This window comes from Zingiber officinale, chromosome 7A (genome assembly GCF_018446385.1).
Source record: "Zingiber officinale cultivar Zhangliang chromosome 7A, Zo_v1.1, whole genome shotgun sequence".
Classification (NCBI taxonomy): domain Eukaryota; kingdom Viridiplantae; phylum Streptophyta; class Magnoliopsida; order Zingiberales; family Zingiberaceae; genus Zingiber; species Zingiber officinale.
In genome coordinates this window covers 6,856,138-6,877,855 of record NC_055998.1, presented here as the reverse complement: position 1 = coordinate 6,877,855, position 21,718 = coordinate 6,856,138, and the positions used below count along the sequence as shown (strand labels likewise).

The 21,718-nt window shown below is 37.1% G+C and overlaps 1 protein-coding gene across 4 annotated transcripts; it reads right to left on the bottom strand.

Annotated features, from left to right (window-relative positions):
* Positions 1-173: 173 nt before the first annotated feature.
* LOC122000855 (glucose-6-phosphate isomerase 1, chloroplastic-like) lies at positions 174-20,464 on the bottom strand. 4 transcript variants are annotated; one of them, XM_042555329.1, is made up of 14 exons: positions 19,829-20,463; positions 17,969-18,091; positions 11,029-11,127; positions 10,844-10,927; positions 10,267-10,410; positions 10,135-10,197; positions 9,954-10,022; positions 9,760-9,867; positions 7,359-7,411; positions 7,132-7,270; positions 6,594-6,750; positions 6,427-6,505; positions 1,275-1,341; positions 174-411 (listed from the first exon to the last, which is right to left on the bottom strand). In XM_042555329.1, exons 1-14 carry the CDS (start codon positions 20,345-20,347, stop codon positions 277-279), a joined length of 1,839 nt encoding a protein of 612 aa, XP_042411263.1. In that variant the 5' UTR covers positions 20,348-20,463; the 3' UTR covers positions 174-276. The 4 variants fall into 4 exon arrangements, with proteins under 4 accessions (XP_042411263.1, XP_042411262.1, XP_042411261.1 ...); XM_042555328.1 differs by having other exon boundaries at positions 10,132-10,197; positions 19,829-20,462; XM_042555327.1 differs by having other exon boundaries at positions 10,132-10,410; positions 19,829-20,464.
* Positions 20,465-21,718: the final 1,254 nt, after the last annotated feature.

The window sequence follows — 21,718 nt, the reverse complement described above, 5'->3', positions numbered from 1 at the left end:
TACTTCAATAGAACATACTGAACATACTAATCATATGATCTATTATAACAGTCTTTCTTTGTTGAAAATGGAAATGATGCTCATTATTTCTTGAACTTCAAAATGTGTTTCTTATTCAAAATGAAAAGAGAATATCATGAAAATAAATGTGTGGAACCAACAGGCTGCGGTAATTATTAGCAACAAATTCACTTGCAAATCATCCACATTACAATGTGGCTACCAACCTATGAGTTCACATATCTAGTTGTTGAAGTATAATGGAAAAAAATTCAATTAAGCAAGCAAATCATCTACATTACATTCGCCGAGGTAAACCTTGATGCTTCGCGGCGAGCCACAACTGCCTTCAACAATCAACGCTCTATCATTTGCAGCCATATGTGCGATTATCTTGTAGATCATTTCTATCTGTGCCAGAAATGAAGATTCGAAAAAAAAACAAAAAAATTACAAGATTGTGTTAATCGTGTCTACTTCCAGAGATAGTTGAAATTAGTTGTAATTGCACTGGTTATGTTGTCATAGGTTAGCCAACAAAAACACGAATTTGACACCAACTTCCAGCAGTACTTGAAAAAAATTTCCTCAAAGGCAAGCATCTAGTTGATCAATCATTCAACTAGGGCTTCTTATGTGGCGTTTGCCTAGGCAAAGTTCAGTTTAAGTAGCCCTTATAATAAGACAGCTCTGTGGTGGCATCTGGCCTAGCTTTAGAGCCTACATGCTCGTCTGAATGCCTTCCAATAATTAATTTACCAGTATCAACCGATAATTACAAGTTTTTTGGTTCCAGACTTCATACTAGTTTCTGTCATCTTCTTTATGCACAACTTGTCTAGCAGTTGATATATGAAAGATGGGAGTGCTATTAGGAGTGAACCAATGTCGAAAATTTTGAATATCTTCATAAAGGAATAGATTTGACTGAAACAATGCATGAAACAATGTGTATCTTTCATACTCTTGACAATTATGGTTCAATCTTCAAACAATTATGGTTCGGAAGGATTTTATATTAAAAATTAGAGACACTATATTATTCATAAATATTAGCTATGTTAGTCAGGAGGATTTAGAATTAGCCATGACTATTAGAAAAAGAACATGCAATTAATGGGCAGTGTTTTTGTCTAATGATTTTTTTCTCAACTTCTGAAACAAGGCTGAGCGTGTATGGACCACCTATAGACAATTTCACAATTCCTTTTTTTTCTTAACCTTTGAAAAGACACCAAGTGTATTTATTCATTTAATTGTCACAAAAAAATTACCTCCTCCGGGATATGGCATCGGTCTGCAATTTCCTCCAGTGAAAGTGGTTCCACAGGTTGTTTGCAGCTGAAGAGAAATCCCAGTATTTGTAAATTAAACAATTAAGCAAAACTAGGGACAAATATTATTGCTGCTTTGTTTATGGGCGCAATACTTGTGTATATATATTGCTAGGTATAGTAACTTAACAAGCCAAATGGTACAACAAGATCCACCTAGTTGCTCGGTACTTCCTATTATGTTATGGTTAAATAGTATTTGGGCCAATTCAAGCCGGCAATTTGTGTTTTAACTTTCAACAAACGGACATTTACAAATGCTATTTAATAAAAAAAATATAAATGTATCTATGAGTCTCTTTGCTATCATCTTGTACCATTAAATTTAATATTCTATCAAAACTGGAAATCCTGTTTGAATCTTGCAAGTGACAGTAATATATACCCAAATTAGGTTCGATGCCCTTTATGATCCAAACCCTAATCCCCAGATAGTTGTGATTAACACAGCTTGATGGCATTGTTAACACCAAATCCAAACATGTCTTTTTCCAGCGTTTGATCAGCAAAGAACATTTTATAACAGTAGAATCCTATGCTATACATTGACATATGTGCTTCATCATTTGATGACGACGATGACCAGGCCTTATCTCACTAGGTGGGGGTTGACTATATGAATCTTTTTACATCATTGGACTCTATCCCCTACTATATCATCATCTATATTTAAATAAATTTTATCTTGTTTTATTGTTGCTAACCTAGTCTTTTTTGATCTTCCCCTTCCTCGTTTAATGTGTGTTTGTCATAGTTTCATATCACCTAACTGAAGTATTTATTGATCGTCTGAATACATATCTGTACCATCTTAAACGTGTCTCTCAGAATTTTCCCTCAATAAATGCAACTCCGAATTTCTCTCTAATACTCTCATTTCTTATTCTGCCCGTCCTCATATGTCTACACATCCCCCTTAATATTCTCATTTTCTGTTCATGTGCTCGAGTCATAGCCAACATTTAACTCCATATAACATAGCAAGTCTAACTGCGATTTTGTAGAACTTTGCTTTAAGTTTTAGACGTACTTTACGATCATATAAAACACGCGATGTCCTCCTCCTCCATTTCAACCATCCTGCTTGTATTCTCTAAAAAACATATCTCTCAATCCCTCCATCATTTTGCAAAAATGATCCTAAATATTTGAAGCTCTCAGTCTCAGACAACTAGTCATATCCTATTTTAAATTATCTCATTACGTCTAATATTGTTAAACTTAAATTTCATATATTCTATCTTTATTCTACTAAGCCTAAAACCTTTCCCTTCTAGTGTTTTCCGCCAAGATTTTAATTTAACATTTATTCCTTTACAAGTTTTATCTACCAAAACAATATCATCTACAAACAACTTGCACCACAGTACTGTGTCTTGAATGTGTACAGTGAGTTCGTCCATAATTAGTATAAAAAGATAGGGACTTAGAGTTGATCTTTGATTTAACCCGATCTTTATTGAAAATGCTTCAGTTACTCCGCCTGAAGTTTTTACTTTGGTCATTACATCCTCATACATATATTTAATTAGTTCAATATTTGTTACGCTAATATTTCTCTTTTCTAGAATTCTCCATATAATTTCTCTTAGGACTCTATCATAAGTTTTTTCTAAGTCAATGAATATCATATGTAGATCTTATTTTTGCTTCCGATATTTTTCAAATCTAAGAAGAGGTATAACTTCGATTGTCGATCTTCCAGGCATAAACCCAAATTGATTCTCGATCGCCGTGGTTTCTTTTAATTTTTTTATTAGTCTTTCCCAAAGTTTCATGATATGACTCATTAGTTTCATACCCCTATAGTTTGCACAATTTTGTACGTCTCCCTTGTTTTTATATAAGGGAACTAGAGTATTTACCCTCTATTGATCATACATTTTTTTCATTTTTAATATCATGTTAAATAATTTTGTAAGTCATCAATACCTTGTTTCCAAGGCACTTCCATACTTCTATATCATCTGGTCCAACAGCTTTTCCATTGTGCATCCCATTTAAAACTTATTGTACTTCTAAAGTTTGAATTCTACGATAAAAATTTAAATTTCTACATTCATTTGACCTACTTAAATTATCTAAGTTAAGTTGGTCACTTAAAACTTCATTAAAAAATTAAAAAAAAATATCTCTTCTACCACTCTTTTATTTCTCCATCGTTTACTAGTATCATATTGCATTAATCTTTAATACATTTTACTTGAATAAGATTTCTTGTCTTCCTTTCTCTCACTTTAACTCTTCTATAAATGTCTCTTTCTCCTTCTCTTGTATCCAATTTTTTATATAATCGTTCAAAATTTTCAATTTTTGCTTCATTCACTACTTTCTTAGCCTCTACTAATGTATATTTTCTTAAGTTTTCCTCATTCTTACAAATATATAATTCCTTATAAGCTGTTCATTTTTTTCTTCACTTTCTCTTTTACTTTTTCATTTCACCATCAAGATTTATGTCCCTTTGACTCACCGAGTCCCCTCTTAGTTACTATTTTCAACTTTGATACTATTTTATCCCATGTTAAATTAGAGTCACCGTATATTTCACCTAATGCTTGTACTTCTACCTTCTCCTTAAATATATTTTGCTTCCCATCCTTTAACTTCCACCACTTAATTCTAGGAGTCGTATATATTTTCTTTCTATAGATGCTATACTTGAGACGTATATCCAACACTACTAACTTATGTTGGGTAGTTAAGCTTTCTCCAAGGATGACCTTGCAATCTTTATAAATCTTTCTATCCCTCTTCCTAACCATAATAAAGTCAATTTACGATTTATTATTCTCACTTTTGAACCTAATCAAGTGTTCTCCTTTTTTTTAAAAAATATATTAACTAATATAAGGTCATATGCTATCGTAAAATCCAATATAATTTTTCGTTCTTCATTTCTCATTCCAAACCCATAACCACCATGTACCCTTTCATATTCATCATTTTTCACTCTGACATGCCCATTTAGATTACCTCCTATTAAAATCATTTCACTTGGCGGAATATTTTATAATACTTCATCTAGGTCGTCACAAAACTTTGATTTAGTAGCTTCATCTAATGCTAATATGCTAATTACATTTATAGTTTCTTTTGTCATTATTATTTTAAGGGCTATAATTCTCTCTTTTTTTAACTACTCATAACTTCATCCTTCAACGAACTATCTGTTGGATCGCAAAGACGTTGGCTGGGTGTTAGGGGGGGGGGTAAAAGACAAATGCTAACACAAGTGTTTTACTTGGTTCGGAACCTTCGACGACTCCTACTCCAAAGCTCAAATTCGCTATGTGCTTTCGTTGGGCAATCATTATAATAATGAAATCATTACAAGAGTAAGTACAATGCAGGAATTTAAATTATACCGACAATACAAAATTGCATATTCGAGCGTAGCTTGTCGGAGCAGCTTTTCAGTATCCCGGAGACCTTTTCGGAGCAACGCGTGAGTATGAAAGTTGTATCAATTGATGTTATGAAGCTGCTGGCCGAAGCTTCGTTTTATAGCCCCGTCCGAGCGCCTCGATCCCCTCTCGGGCGCCTGAACTGTGCTGACGTGGCGAGCTCTTGTTGAAACTTCATCCTTGAAGTTTATCCACCTCCGGGGGCCCGAACCCCCTCTGGGCGCCTAGACCGCTGACATGAATCACCAAGTCGTCGCGCTCCAACTTAGCTTCTGGATAAACTTTGCTGATCCGGGCGCTTGGATCAACTCCGGGCGTCAGGACCGCCAGGTGCCTAGCCAGGCACCTGCCCGGCCTCATCGAAGCTGGTCTGGGCACCCAGACTACTCTTTTTCACCTTTGTCTTTCCTGCAAAAAAAAAAAAGCTACTTCAGACAACTATAATATGTTTATCCTGCTAAACAAAGTTAGCACAATAATAAAGTAACAATATTAGTTAGATCATGTCTTCCTGAGACCAAGATCTAGTCACAGTCTCAATTTAGGTTTCCGAAATAGACCTAAATTGGACCTGCGCCTAATATTCTCAAATGGGACTTGTCCTCACTAGATCACTCTCCTCCAGTGCTTACCTTACTTACCAATCGCAGACTTCCTTGATGTCAGGTCCCTTGACCCACCAGGACTTCCTGTCAAATCTCAACCAATTTAGACTTCGGTCAGTTGCCAACCCAACTAGACTTCCTTTTGCCAGATCTCAACCAATCTGAACTTCTGCCAATTATCAACCCAACTGGACTTCCTTCTGCCAGATCTCAACCAATTTGGACTTCGTGCCAACTATTAACCTAGCTGGCTTTCAGCCTGGTATTTCGGTCCTCTAGACACATCAAGTCCTGCACACTTGGTAAAAGGTTAGACAAATAACACATTTAATTTTAACCTATTTGTCATACATCAAAACCTGATTATTAGTGCAATCTGCACCAACACTATCTACAACAATACCCACACCATTTCTTATTTTATTCTTTCTTGTGTACAGTAACTTAAAACTCGAGCTCTCTATCATCTTTGCCTTCTCGCCTACCCATTTTGTCTCTTGTACATATAAAATATTAATTCTTCTCCTAATCATCGTATATACTACCTTCATTGATTTCCATGTACCAAATTGTAGACTATTAATTCTCCTATAATATTTGTTTTTATCCAACCTATGGTGTGAGAACTCTTGCTTATTTAATATTACACCCAAGTTTTCATAAAGATGCAACGGTCTTTGCTGATACGTTATAGTCGGACCTTCCAACGCGAACTCTTGCATATTTAGCACTATAACTAAGTTCTGGATATGTAGCGGTCCTTGCCAAGACGTTACAATCAGACCCTACAATGCGTTTCTTCTGAGAAACAACTTAGCATTAGCATAATAGTTTAATGGATCCATTGATTGAACATTTGTCATAGTTTAACGTTGGCCAGTAATTTAACGCAACCCTCCTCTTTTATCCGGGCTTGGGACCGGCCATTTGTCATGGGCGGAGTTGCTTCATCATATGAGAGATTACATAATGTGAAAAGTTCCATTTTTTAATATGATATTGAATCTGGACATCTTTCCAAGATGTCAGATGGACAGTCCATTGAATTCCAAGAAGAAGCTTATTAAGACAATAGTTTACCTGGCCTCGTTTAAAACAGTCAAGATCCTCTTCTGCAGAGCTAATACTTCACCAGCAGCCTTCTTTCCAGCTTCCACACCTGCAACCACAGACAAATGCAGCAAATATTGACGTTTTTAATGAATTAAGATAATGACCACATCAAATGTGAAGACATGTAATCATACCAGGTTGATGATACGCATTGATATTGACCAAATGTGCATAAATTCCAACAGCACGCTCATAGAGTGCAATTAGCGCTCCTACACTTCTAGGAGTCACTCCTTGCACTGTCACTGTGATTGATTCACGGTCATTTGCATATAGTGCTGACCGTGTACCCTGTGCAAACATAGACCCTCCTTTAGCATATAAGAAAGATGATAGACATTAAGCATATACAATTTATTCAAGGCATTAACCAAAAAACACTTTCAAACAAGAGGAGGAATAAAATGAAACGAGTTATGATAGTTTGCTCGCATCCAATTATCAACCGATGGAGATGAATGAAGCTACCTCCAGTAACTTTATGTGAATATTCCATTAAGGGAAATGCAATTTTTACATCATCCTATTATTTCATATTTAAAGAAAATGCTATGGACTTGGCTAATTTAGCATATTTAAAATATCACTAGTCAACAAAACCAGAAAAAATGAAAGTTACACCAACCAGCGGCATTTCATTGTATGACTCATCACAGAAAATTTAATATCTACCTGCAACATTCCAAACAAATAGTCGCCGCATGTAACCCCTGGTTCCAGCTCCCAATCATGACCAGGTGGTCTGTCACGTAATACCTCGATGAAAGTAACAAAGAAGTTGTGTACTCCTTCTCTCAGCTGTTGTATGTACCTGCTCATAGCAAGATGGCATTGAATCTGAGAACATGCCACTTGCTATCAGGAAGAATGACAAACAACAAATAGTTAAAAAAACTCACGCATGCTGGTCCGTGCTTCCTTTGTTCCCATACACTGAAAGTCCTTGATTGACCTGAAAGAGATCCATTAGAAACCTATAAACTCTACTATTATTAGTTCCAACTATTTTTGGACACATTACAAGGGATTGGCTTATCTACCAATCATAGAAAAAGTAATCCTGAAATGAAATAACATACAAGGCATCAAGTGTGGCAAGATAAGATCTAGCAAAAAGATAATGGCTTATGCAAAAGAAAACCAGACACTAACAGTTCAGATCCATGATAAACTCAGAAGCAGAAAGCTGTGCTGCTGAAATAATTAATGTATAGTCATCACTATGCATTATATGTGCCCAAAATTATTATGGATGAGAAACATGCCCTAAAGTCTGTCAAAAAATCACAAGCAGTTTGACTGAACAAGTTAGGTTTGTATTTCTAAGCAACCAAAAAGGAACTTCATGTAATTTGGAATTGTAGATGCACCAAGCTATAAAATCTCGACCCATGTCGAGATTTCGGTCATAGGCTAGAACAATACGATTTCGATACCGTATCGTGCTATGCTGGTATGGTTTTGATATTTTTTAAATATAAATATATAAATTAAAAAAATATAAAAATATTTTAAAAAATAAATATTTTTTTAAAATATATATTAAATTAATAAAATAGTTTTATTAGGATTTAATTGAGGCTATTTAAATTATCTCACGGAAATAGGTAAATGTATTATAAAATATTCAAGCCTTTACCACCTCGAACATAGAATCAAAAGCACACATCATATGCTAGAGCATAAGCTAGCATGTCTAGCATGAGGTGTCAATTAATGACAAGTTCATGACTTTTTGTTGCCTCACGTACAAAATCAAAAGACAAATGTAATGACATGCAACATAAATCCATCAAACCAATCTGCATGTGCCACCAACGCTAAAAGTTGCCCAAGCCATGCATGTGCCACCAACACATCAAATTTGCTCAAGCCTCACTTGTGCCACCAACGTAAAAACTGCTCAAGCACCAACACAAAATCAACGTCAAATTGATTCCTCCATTCGCCGATGAAATCAGCACGCGGACTGCTCCATTCACCGATGAAATCAACGTCAAATTGTACAGCAACACTGACTGCTCCACTTGCCACACTATCTGCACCATCCGCAAAATCTGTTCCGTCCATGTTTTTACATCCAGAAGGCCACCGAAACAGAGGTTAACCACTTCAATTTCAACACATGTCCACAAAACGATAAATATGAATTTGGATCTTGCGCAACATTATGTCAACATCAGGAACCATCCCCTCATAGCAACACCTGTTGCGAGCTTCCCACAGAACATATATCATACTAGAAACTCCAAGATGTCGGACTTTCATTCACCGGCTTGTACTTTTGTAGTGTTGGCCAAGAATGTAAAATAGCACTGCAACTGAGTTAGCTTCATAACTTATCTCTAACCATGTCAGCACCTTGTTCCAAAGAGCACATGTGATAGAGCACTCAAAGAACAAGTGGCCAGCTGACTCATCTCGAGATCAGCAAAACATACAAGTCTTGTTCTCCACATATGGCATTCTATCCGTATCCGTTGTTTGTAGTCTCCCATGAGCAGGTAACCAAAGAATGAACCGATGCTTCGACATAATTTCCGACCTCCAAACCAATGATGTCCACACCACCTCAGGACCTTTTGGCATGAAGAAATCATAAGCATTTGCAGTCCCACTTTTTAAATTATCTCAACTATAACTAAGAGTTGATTGAATTTATTAACTTAAGTTTTTAATTAAAAGCACTATTCTTAGGCTGCTTCGCACTGCCCGCGAACGTGAGGCCATCGTGTGGCCTCCACAGTGGCCGCGAGGCCTGTGTGTGGCCTCCGCGGGCAGAATGAATTTTTTTGCTCGTACCGAGTGGCATGGCACGATATTTTAAACCTTGAGATGCACCAAGTAGGACTCGCAGATCCACCATGCAAATAAATGACACTTTTTTGTGAGATACAGTGACAACATACAGAATTTTTATGGTTATATCATCATAAGTATGTTGCTACACCTCCTTACTACTGACTTGTCTCAAAATAAACCCTCAACCCCCTTACTAATGCCTACCATTTTGTTTCATTCAATTAAGTAACCACACTTCTTGTTTGGTGGAGGTGCAAGTTTGCATAATTTGTTATACTGGCTTGGCTTGAAAATGTAAGCAAAGTTATGTGTTTATGTTTTAAGTGGTTTTGATTTGCTCAAACAGTGCATGTATGATCATGTGTCAACTACTGAAATGATGTCAGATTGTCTTGCTATAAATTTAATGAAGTCATATGTAACATTTAATTAGATTTCCAGATGTATCCAGGTCATGATGCAGACATAAAGAGTCCATTAACAGCTAATGCTACAAACCCGGTTTCCATCGAGATCAAATTCCTTTCCGAGGGATTCCATGACCAACTGCTGCAGATACCTACTGAAGAGTAATAAGCTATCCTTGTAAGGAAGTACAACCATATCCTGTCGTTAGAAGATGATAAAAGTAGATTAGGTAAAAACAACAATTGCAGACTATTGCATATATAAATGTAGTTCAACTAAGAAACCTTTGATCCAATTCCATCAGAAGCCCAATACCAACATAAAGCAAGTAATGCTGCTGGATTATCCTTGATCTGGATGAAACAGTTTAAGATAAATAGCTGACAACAGAAACTAAAATGATAATGCTGATTACAAAATAAATTAATAGATAACTTATAGCCAAAGTAAGATGTAATATACCACCCTCATGCGAGTTGCTTCATCCATCAATGATGCACCAACAAGCATTTCTTTGATGTCAATCCCCTGAATTGCATCGATGGTGAGTTTAACCTTTCGAAACTGGTAGAAAGGAATCAAATAGTAGATAATTACCTGAAGAGCAGCAGGGAGTAAACCAACGGCAGACATTTCTGAGGTTCTACCACCAACCCAGTCAAACATAGGAAATCTCGCTAACCACCCTTCAATCCTAGCTGTATTGTCCAATAAGGAGTTTTCCTGAGTAATTGCAACTCCCTGCAAATGCATACAATTTTGAAATATCACTAGAGTTTGGAAAGAATCACCCACAACTTATTTAAAAGCATCCCTAAGATTAGCAGCCAATTAACACACTGCTAAGCACTTATAAATTGCAGACAAAATATATTTGAGCATAATTAACCTGCATCATTCAAAATTCATGGCAAAGTTCAAAAAAATCTCATACAGGTGCCAGCAATAAAATAATTAAATAATTTCCCTCATGAAATAACAGTTAATCACTCAGAAATGGAAAAAAGAGAAACAATATTCCTTTCACATTAAGTGTTGTCTCAAAAATGTTAATGATAGTTAATGTTCTGGAAATGCTAATCAAAACATATTGACAACAAACATCTGAATAATGGTGCAGGTAAGATTACTGACAATATTCTGTCAACATGAGTGCAAGAACTTTAGGTAATACCTGTTTAGAAAATTCTAGCCCAGCTTCTCGAAAAGCCTTCTGCACTTCCAACAACCCATTTCGTGTTTCAGGGGTGCCTCCACTCTGAGCATGTTGATATTTTGAGTTTATGTTGTAAAACACAGATTAGTAAAGGACGAAAAACAAAAGAATCACATATAGTTTACTGTTATTACTAAATTGACCTTTGAGATTACAATTACAAGTGTTGATGCAAGCTCAGGTCCAAGCTGTGCAATTTGATGATCAATTCCAGCTGGGTCTGTATTATCAATAAATCTTATCTGGCACACAAGGGAACAATCAGAGAAATAAGACATGGAATTCTTATAATTCATCAACACTTTCCAATGTTAAACATCAGAAAAAGAGAATCACATATTTAGCAGGAAATTTTGAGAAACTGACTAGGAATCATGAACCTAACTAAAAATGTAAGTTATTTGAGTGCTATATAAAAAGGGCCAGTATAACGCTCATGGAAAAATGTAAAACTTTCAAATATTAAACATGAGAAAAAGATAATCACATATTTAGCAGGAAAGTTTGAGAAATTCATTAGGAAGCATAAACCAAACTTAAAAAAAGCGTACTATGTAAGTTATTTGTGTGTCGTGTAAAAAAGACCAGTATAACTTGAGGAAAAAAGAAGTAAAACTTGAGGAAACAATATAATATAAAAAAAAATCATTGACTGGCAAATATGGTACACACAAGTAGTTGAAGAGAACCAGACTTGGTATAAGATATTCAAAATTTAATTTCATTAGGGTAGCCCGGTGCACGAAGCTCCCGCCAATGCGGGTCCCGGTGAAGGGTTGACGTAGGCAAAATAGCGAGAGAAAAAGGATTTGTGAAGAAAATAAAAAGAGAAATTGAAAACAAAGGGTCTTAAGGTTTTACCAAAACTAGAAGTTTTATTCAATAATAAAGATGGTCTAAAAACAACGAAACAGGACACTGATATAGACACAACCTAATTGCAAGACGAAAATATAAAAAATACCCTAGATACCAAAAGAAATTTAATAGAAATGGTAAAAAAGATGTTTAGAGTCTCCGAAAAGACCCTAAATGATGTTTTTCGGATCTGAAATTTGGTCGATTACGAGCTCCACTTGGTAACAAATGTAGGTAACGAGCTTCGATTCAAACCAAAGGGTGCCTCGTTTTGATATCCGAGATAAAAGTTATGATCCGTTGAAACTCAAGTCCTCTTGCGTCAGTCTTGCATCGGTCATCCCGGATTGAAAAAAAACTCGCCCTCAAGTTCATAGTAGTATCATCAGCATGACAGCATCCACAAATTAGGAGTCAAGTGGTTCACATTGAAGACATCAAAAGTCTTCACGTAACTAGGAAGGCATAACCTGTATGCATTATTATTGATCTTCTGCAGTCTCTCACATGGCCCAATCTTCCGATCCTTAAGCTTATTGTACTCGCCAATAGGGAAACGATCATGAGTTAATACAGCTCAGGCAATCACCGACATCAAAAAGTACCTGACAACGATGACCGTCAACCTGAGTCTTGTATTTGGTATTGCTCTCAAGAATACTCAGTTCACCTGCTCATGAATGTCCCGAAGATGCTCTGCCATCTAATTTGCTTTAGGATTAAATTATCCTACACATGGGATAGGAGCTAAATCCAGTACCATGGATGGGTTCTGCCACCTTAAAAGGACTCAAACCTCTGGTCACGTTTCTTGATCTGTTATAGGAAAATTCTACTTGATGTAACGCCAAATCCCATTGCTTCGACTTAGTTTGTGTCAAACACCTCAGAAGTTACCCAAACTTCGATTCTCCATCTGTCTAGGGTGGTAGGCACTATTAAAGTTCAATTACATTCACAATTTCCCCCATAAGCTCTTCCAGAAAAAATTGATGAACTTAATATCACGATATGAAGTGATGAATTGAGGAACGTCATGTAAACGCACGATCTCCTTGAAGTAAAGATGGGCAATCCGAACAACATCCGTAGTCTTCCTGCAAGCTACAAAATATGTCATCTTTCCTGTAAGCTACAAAATATATCATCTTTGAAACCTTGACAACCACAACTAGAATGGAATCCGAGGTTCATTGGTTGTAGGTAACCCTAATACAAAATATATGCTAATGTCAAATCAAGGAGCTTCAGGAATAGGAAAGGGAGTGTACAAGCCTGCATTGGTGAGAATCCCCTTAGACCTCTAGCATACAAAACATCAGTCTACAAATTGAGTCATAGTCAACTTGGGCCAATAAAAATCAAGAGAGATAAGGGTCAACGTCTTATCACGTCCAAAGTGCCTCTCATTATGAAGCTCACTCATAATCTGTTGCCTCAGTGAACAATTTGGAACCCACACAACTACAATTCACGAAATAAATAACCATTATACAAAATAATTTGTGGCATTAACCATCATGTACCTCCTAGAATATCCTTCCGAATGAAAGATCAATTATGTACATATCTATGAAACCTCAAAGCTTGCAACTTTGGTACTCATGGTGGTAAGTAATGAAGAACGATGGCTCAGGACATCTGCGGCACGATTTAGGCTCTCGACTTGGTGTCTCAGCGTAAAGGTGAACTCCTACAAATAAGTCACCCACTTGGCATACTGCCTACTCAGTTTGTGTTGACCATTGATGTACTTCAAGGCTTCGTGATTAGTAAAGAGGATGAACTCCTTCTGTACGAGGTAGTGGCACCGATGCTTCAAGGATTGAACAATGGTTTAAGTTGTTGATAGAATAATTCTTCTTGGATCCGGACAATTTCTCACTGAAAAAAGTAATTGGATGCCCAAACTAACTTAGAACACCATATCAATGTCAGATGAATCACAGTTGACCTTGAACACTTTGTCAAAATCAAGAAATGCCAAAACTGTTGTTGTCATCTTCTGCTTGACCAATTGAAAGCTAACCTCTGTCTTTTCAAATCACTTGAAATCACGTCCCTTAAGACACTCAGTGATGGGTTCAATGAGTGTTGAAATTTCTGATGAATCGGCAGTAGAAAGAAGCCAATCCATGAAAACTTCTAATATCGTGCAAGGTCCTTGGCTGAGGCCACTCCAAGACTACGTCTATCTTTAATTGATCCGTGAGAACATCGCAGGGCTTGGCTGCGTTGGTCACCACATGGTAGAATTCTCAAATCAAGCAAGAGTCGATTCCAAGCTTTACTCTCTCATATGGTGGTCTGCTCAGTTTCCTAATTTACCTCTCTACAAATGACTGTGGGGCCGGCCATGTGGGGGCGTCTAGGTCAACATATGACCTTTTGCCAAATAAAGCACAGAAAAGTTAATGGGGTATTAAAAAAAACACTTCTTGTTGACAAATAAGCACTCCATTTTCAACCTTTCAAAAATAGCACGAAGGTGATCAGAGTGTGATGCTCACATCGGACTAAAGACGAGAATGTCATCAAAGTAAGCCACCACAAACTTTCCCATAAAAGACCGCAAGATCTAATGTATAAACATCATGAATGTGTTGGGTGTATTGGATAATCCAAAAGGCATGACCATCCACTCATATAACACATGTTGCGTCTTCCATTCATCTCTCAGCCTTATTCTGATATGGTGGTAGCCACTTTTAAGGTTAATTTTTGAGAAGACCCTAGAACCGGATAGTTGATCCAACATGTTATCCAAGTGGGGAATTACAAATATACACTTAACTGTAATCTGTTGGTGGCTCTGATGTCAACACACATACGTCATAAATCATCCTTCTTGGGCACTAGTAGGGTAGGAGCTGCACATGAGCCTATGCTCTCACGAATATAATCCTTTTCAAGTAATTCCACCACCTACCACTGTAATTCTTCAACCTCCTTGGGACTGAGGCAATATGCGGGTCGATTAGGCAAACTCAACCCCGGAATAAGATCAATCTGATACTAGATATTCCACATAGATGGTAGACGAGGAGGAAGATCTTTTGGCATCAATTTGGCAAAGTCCACTAACAGTTGTTGTACCTCAGCTAGTCAATCAGTGTCCATGGCTATGACATTGTTCTGGCAAGGCAACAAAGAATAGACAGCGTCTCCATGCTCCATCTTATCTAAAAACCTAGATATAGAAAGTAGATTAGTAGTTTTGGCTATTAGAATTGGAGTGGTTCCTTCCCGTAGTGATGTCAACACAATCTCTTTCCTTAGATGTGAAGGGTATACGTATTCTTTCGTTCATCCTGGATAACATTGTGATCATACTACCATGGTCGCCCTAACAATACATGGCATGCATCTATGACCACCACATCACACCAAGCATTATCAAAAATTTTGCTGCCAATTAAAAAGATACGAGGCATTGCTTGTCTACTTTACCTCACTATTTTTATTCAGCCAAGACAACTTATATAGTTTAGGATGACGGTTCGTCTTCAACAAGAATTCAGGATAGTCTCATCGGATGCTACGTTCTCACAATCGATGATCATCTTGCAGAGCAGGTAGTGTGAAAAATATTGGTTCTCAATCAATCATCCTCCGAATCGCTCTTGGGAATCATCACTCTTGTGAACAACCAAAGTCTTTTGGTCATCATTGTAAAGCACCTTGTCAGTTGCCTCATCATCATACACTATTTCATCAATTGCTTTTCTCTTCTTCCATGTCTTCCTAGATCAATAAACTTCCCTGTTCACCACAACAAAAACATCTGATGGGGTCTTAGAATTAACCTATGGTGGCTACTATGGTAAAGGACGGGAATCTTGAGGGCAAACTAGCCGACTGTTTTGGTTGCCTCTAAGCACTGGTTTCAGTTTTGTTGTTTTTCAATAGTCAATGCACACTAGTAGGTCTCTAAAACAATCCACAATGAATGAAGACTAAGGACATCTTGCAAGAGACGATACAAGTCCTCTAAGTATCGTGCCACAATCTGCTCCTCCATCTCGGATAAATTGTTCCGGGCAATCAACTAGTAGAATTACTCCGTATAATCATCGATCAATCTAGCGCCCTATCTCAACGTGTGAAGTTGCTGAAACAGAACTTGGGTCTAGCCGAAAAGAAGGAAGTGACCCCTCATCTTCTTTTTCATCTTCTCTTAGCTAGTTATTTTAGGTTTGCCCTTTCAGTTCTCGAGTGCTGCAACTGCTCTCACCACGCCGATGCTCAACCCTTGAGTCTAATGACAATCAACTTCACCTTCATCCGATCCGGAACTTCCTTATATTAAAAAATCCACTCTACTTCGTTGATTCAATCAACAAAACCCTCTTCTTGTAATGTACCAGAAAATTCAGATAAATCAACTCGAAAATCGAGGTCTCCACGACATTCCTAGTATGTAGCCCGATGGTGATATGGGTTCTCGAAGGTAGACTCAAATTCACTATTTGAGATCTCATGATCTTCAAGATTTCATGCCACTAGATGCTCTGCAACTTGCCTTTATAAATTCTCAATCGTCATCATATCCTGAATGCTACAACCACATTGCTCGGCTTCACAAACCTGCTTGTTATTGTGATCGCGACCATAACAACCGTCCATTGGATCTAATGTGCTCATATACCAACTGGCGCTAGACAAAATAACAATTATCCCAGTTGAAGAGAAAGAATTTGAGGAGAAAATAGAAATCTAAAAATAAAGAGAAATCGTCATCTCTAGGTTTTACTGAAAATAAAAGTCTTATTCAATAATAAAAATTGTCTTGAAACAACTAAAAAGGACGTTTCTACATACCTAAAACCCTAATTGCTAGACAAAAATACTAAAAATACCCTAAATAAAAAATAAAAATTACTAAAAATAGTAAAATAAAAGTTCGGAGCCTCCGAAAAAACCCTAAACAATGTTTTTCAGATCTGAAATTTGGCCGGTTACGAATTCCACCCGATAACAAAGCTAGGTCTCCGAACGAGCTTTGATTAAACCAAAGAGCATCTTGATACCCGAGTTAAAAGTTATGACCGTTGGTATTGCATTAAGAGTTTATTGTACGCAGTCTTACTCTGCTTTGCAAGAAGCTGTTTCCGAAACCCGAACACGTAACCTCTAAGTCACATGGTAACAACTTTACCGTTGCACCAAGGCTCTCCTTCAAAAAGTTTAGTCTCATTAAGTTATTTAAACTATATGCAAAAAACACATAAAGTACTAACTATATGAAATATCTGTCATTTATGTACAAAAAAATAGAGTAGTTATAGCAATTACCAACTCAAGCCTAACATGTTGGTAGCAAAAACGTGTGCAGTTAAATGCATGTACCAATAAAAACAAAGAAATAGCATTAACTCCCTCATAAAGCAAGTTTGAAACATAGATCCTCTTTATAACCAACTTAAATGCAGGTATTTTCCAGAATCAAATCTTGCATTCATTTGTGCAAGCCTACTAGATTTCTAGAAGCAACATTGAAAGGTTATGGCAATTTGCAACATAAAATAAAGCCAAAAGAAGAAGGTTATTCTAGCTCTCAACAACAAGGTTCTTGCTCAAAGGATCACTAAATCTAGTCTTCCTATAAGTAAATAAATCTCTAGTTCATTGGAAGACACACTCATCCTTCCAATTAGATTTTTCGATACAACTATATGCATATATTAAATTAAAACATGGTAAAATTAAAACTACCATAATTTCAGTGCGTCACTGATTATCAAATTTCCACACTGCCCTAATATAGGGAATTTACATAAAATCACCTGCAAGCAAGTTTGGGATGCAGACCTTATTGACAGCATAAGTATACTAGTCATACAGAACAACACCGCTCAGGTTCCATCTCAAATTATCTAGAAAAATCTGGTAAAACAACGTTATAGACTATTCCTTTTTTTGACAGGATCATATGGATCAGATCTGCACACCAGTACAAGTCGTACAACTTAAACCCTGCTTAAGAGCAAAACAAATGAAGAACTGAATGAAGTGCAGGAAATTATCATATACAAATGTAGCATTAAGGAATATGAACCTATCAAAGAGATTATTCCGAGATACTTGTTGTTGAGCACAATGCATGATTTTGATTTTGTATGCACAAAATTATGAAAAAAAAATTGAGTGACAGGAGGCCTGCCTTCAGAAGAGGATTGTATACACAAGATGATGATAAAATACGTGGAGTAATAGGAGGTCTACCTTCAGAGGAGGATTGTCAGGAGCCAATGCCTCTGCAACAAATTGAGGGCCTAATGATGAACCCCCAATTCCTATAGAGAGCACTTGGGTAAAGTGACCAGCTGGAGATGATGGAGGTTTAATCTGTTTTAAATAGCATCAATTAAAAGTCAAAAGTAAAAAAGATATCTATAGGATTGAATGTATTAAATACTTTGGAACCAAAGATATTTTGAATGGTAGTAACACAACTTTAGATGTCTAACCGTTAAAAGATATAAAATATGAAAATATAAAATAAAAACAGCTGATACAAAATGATTGTTAGTTTTTTCCTTGTAGAATTTGCAAAATTAAGTAGTTGTAAGGGTACTACTCCAAAGGGAATCATTGGGGTAATGGCTTTTCTGTGTTAGCAACAATTTTTTATCTAATATCTATTTCACAATTAAGTTAATTTTAAGGTTAAAGTTTGATCAATTAACTATTTCACAATTGAGTTAATTTTAAGATTAATGTTTGATGACTTGATCGACTAATTATTGTCATCTTGCCCTGATTGCAATTTTAAGATAGTCTGGGATTCATTTAGTGAGGTCAATTGACCTCACTAAAAAACATAATTACGTCCCTATATGATGTCCTAGAATCAGATGACTGATTTTAGATGGACACATGAGAGTGTGAGAATAAAGAATAAAACTCCATCACTTACTCCAACTTTTTAAGAAGAGGGTTCTTAAAATATACTTAGATACTAAGAGACATTCCGCCTAAATTTCTTTTGGTATTTTGGATCAGATTTGAAGGTTAATATGGTATCAGAACTAGATTTCACCTCTAAAAATGATATTAGATTTGAGGGGGCACGTTAAAGAGTAGGACATGAGAGAAGATGACACAGTTCATCCTTTAGTACCACATCTCCAATTGACAGTTCATAAAACATACATTGTTACCAAGAGAGCTCTCACCTAAATGTCTTGACATTTTTTAGCTGGATTGGGTTCTCTTAGGTTGTAACATGGAATTTATTCTCCAACTAAGAATGGAGATGACAAGGAGCTCCATTCAACCAAGTGGTCTTCAGCTTGAACAAGTTCCCGTCTTCCTCCTCCTCCATCACCACCGTTATAGGAATCTAGAGATTGAGCAATAGAGGAACGAGTTGGGTAAGACACAATTGTGGTGTTAACACTGAGTGTTAGGGATTGAGAGTTTCTTTTCATTTGCTAAACCAATAAATAGTTGTTGCAATAGGTGATGCAGATGATTTGGTTGAGTCAACATTCTACAACGTCAACAACTATTTGTAGATGAATGGCAATTTAATAGGTGATACATTTATTACTAAAATCTAAACCATGTGATAGATTTGATAAATTTATATTGTTGTGGTAGATTTGAAAATCCATACAAAGTAGATAGATTTTTCAATTAATCCTACAAAATTTTATAATTTTGTTTTGATTACTTTTTCAATAGGAATTCAACGTGAATGGAACTATTGTTGGAATTCTTGGACCAAACCGAATCATCTTAATGTAATCGCTATACAAAAAATTGTGACACGTTATTCATTGAACTGAAAATTAGACTCCTGAGTGGGGACTTACGATGAAAATAGATACTTTTTTTTTCCATTTGTGGAGTTGAGTGGGTGCAATTTGGTTATCCATGAGTATATAAATTTCATTTCAGGAGGTAGGTTGAAGCAATAAAAGTATCAAACAGATAATTTGCTCCAAAGGCTGAATCTTAATTTTTATCAATGCTCACAACACTAATAATTTTCCAGCTATCGAACAAAACGTTCGAACAGACATGCTAGGTAAACATAAAAGTAAAGCGAGCTAAACATTTGAGTAAGAAAGAACGTACCTTTGCACTGATAACGTCATCGGCAAACTTGCAGATAGCATCGAGGGTGTTATCTATCTGAAGCCTCAAGAACGAATTGGGCGCGAGCTTCGACTTCCGCAACCAGTAATGGCCAACCATGCGGCCCTCATCGGGGTTGGCGATGGCCCCCTTCTCGAGATCCTGCATTGCCACGAGCGCCTTCTGAAGCCGGGGCTCCATCAGGTCAAAGAACTTGTCGGTGAACCCAATCCGGCTAACGTCGAGTAAGAGGCCGAGCTCCTTGTGCTGGTAGAGCCAGTCGACATAGCGGTTCCAGAGATTAATTGGATCCTTCTCGACGGATCCATCCTCCTCCTTCTCCACGGGGAGAGGGGCAGAGGAGGAGGAGCAAGATGAGGTAGAGGAGAAGGAGCGATTGAGATCTGCGACGGAGCGGAACGGCCGGAGGCGGCGGAGATGGCCAGAGGTTGAGACGGGGAGGGACCGACGGATACGTACGGCGGACGAGGGGGAGCAAACGCCGGAGATGGAAGCCATCCGAGTGGAAGGCGAGAGCAGGAATCCCTCCGAGGAAGGGGGACTGAAATGGAGTGTCTCGGTGGGCGTCGGCACGTGCGAGATGCGCGGTAGTTCTTGTTTCGTCGTTTGCGAGTGGGGACGGAGAAGTCCACGAACACAATTATAACAATGGATTTTTTGATTGGTGCGTCTAAAACTCCCGATTTTTCCAGTTACCTCCCTAATTTATTTTCTTTGCTAAAATCTTCATATTTCAACTACCGCTTTGACCAGAAAATTACTTCAACGATCGCTCCCACCAAATCTGAATTGACTAAGAAGAAAGTCCTGTTATTTTGGCTTTCCCTCAGCATCATCCAATGTGGCTTAAACTAGACGAAGGAAAATCAAACAAAAGACAATCTGATTTCTCTATCGAACCAATTTGATTAAATTTTTTCAAGCATGATTCATGTATCAAGTTTGATGTGTTAGATTGGAAGAAAGAAAAGGAAAAAAAAAAAAAAACCTTTCTTACTACCCTTTTAAGAAATACTAAAGAACATGTTACTCATCTCAAATTTTGTATTGTTTTCCAACACATTTCATAGCCGCATTAGAGCTGGTCACTGAGGTTTGATTGCTCCTCTTCTCGAAGTCATGCTTCCACCAACTAGATCATCAAGTTTTTTCCTGTCACTTTTCACCTTATATATTTTCCCCATTTCTCTTCATCTGCACAAAACTGAATAACAATCAATACAAACTATTCAAAAAAGTGTCATTTCTAATCACGTTCACTCAACCTAATTAACTTTTAATTTCAGATGCAAAATGATGCAGTTGATGGATATCAATCTCTCTAATGGCATGCATGGACTAGTACCCACATTCTTGCCCCACAATCTGTGTCAATATATATCAAGACTGGCACATTCCACTGATTACCACGAAATGCTTTCACATCAACTTTACTAACTAATGGAGACGTTTGGCCTGAGCAACCAAACTTTGAATGATTGCCAGCTTCACCTCACGTACTGTGCGAGCTGGGAGCAGCTACGTGATGATGGGAATCTTGTCGGAAGGAATTGATATAAACAAAAGATTATCTTCGTGATTAGCGTAAAAGTTGGGATTAGAATAAACGCAACTTTTGTACTTGCCTGACTCGGCGAGTATTTTTTTGTTGCACAGGTCTTATTTCTTTACTCTGATTCCAGATCTTCCATATCGCTTAAAGAATGAAGGTGATCTTCGTAAACACACACTTGAGGATGAATACAAGCCAGAGACTCCCAATAAGAAACATCAACTTGCTACAGTCGTCAGGAATGCCTCCAAGATTGACTGTTGCTTTGCTCCTTTCCATAGAAAAGGTTCAATTTTCACTGTGTTACTCAGTCATGT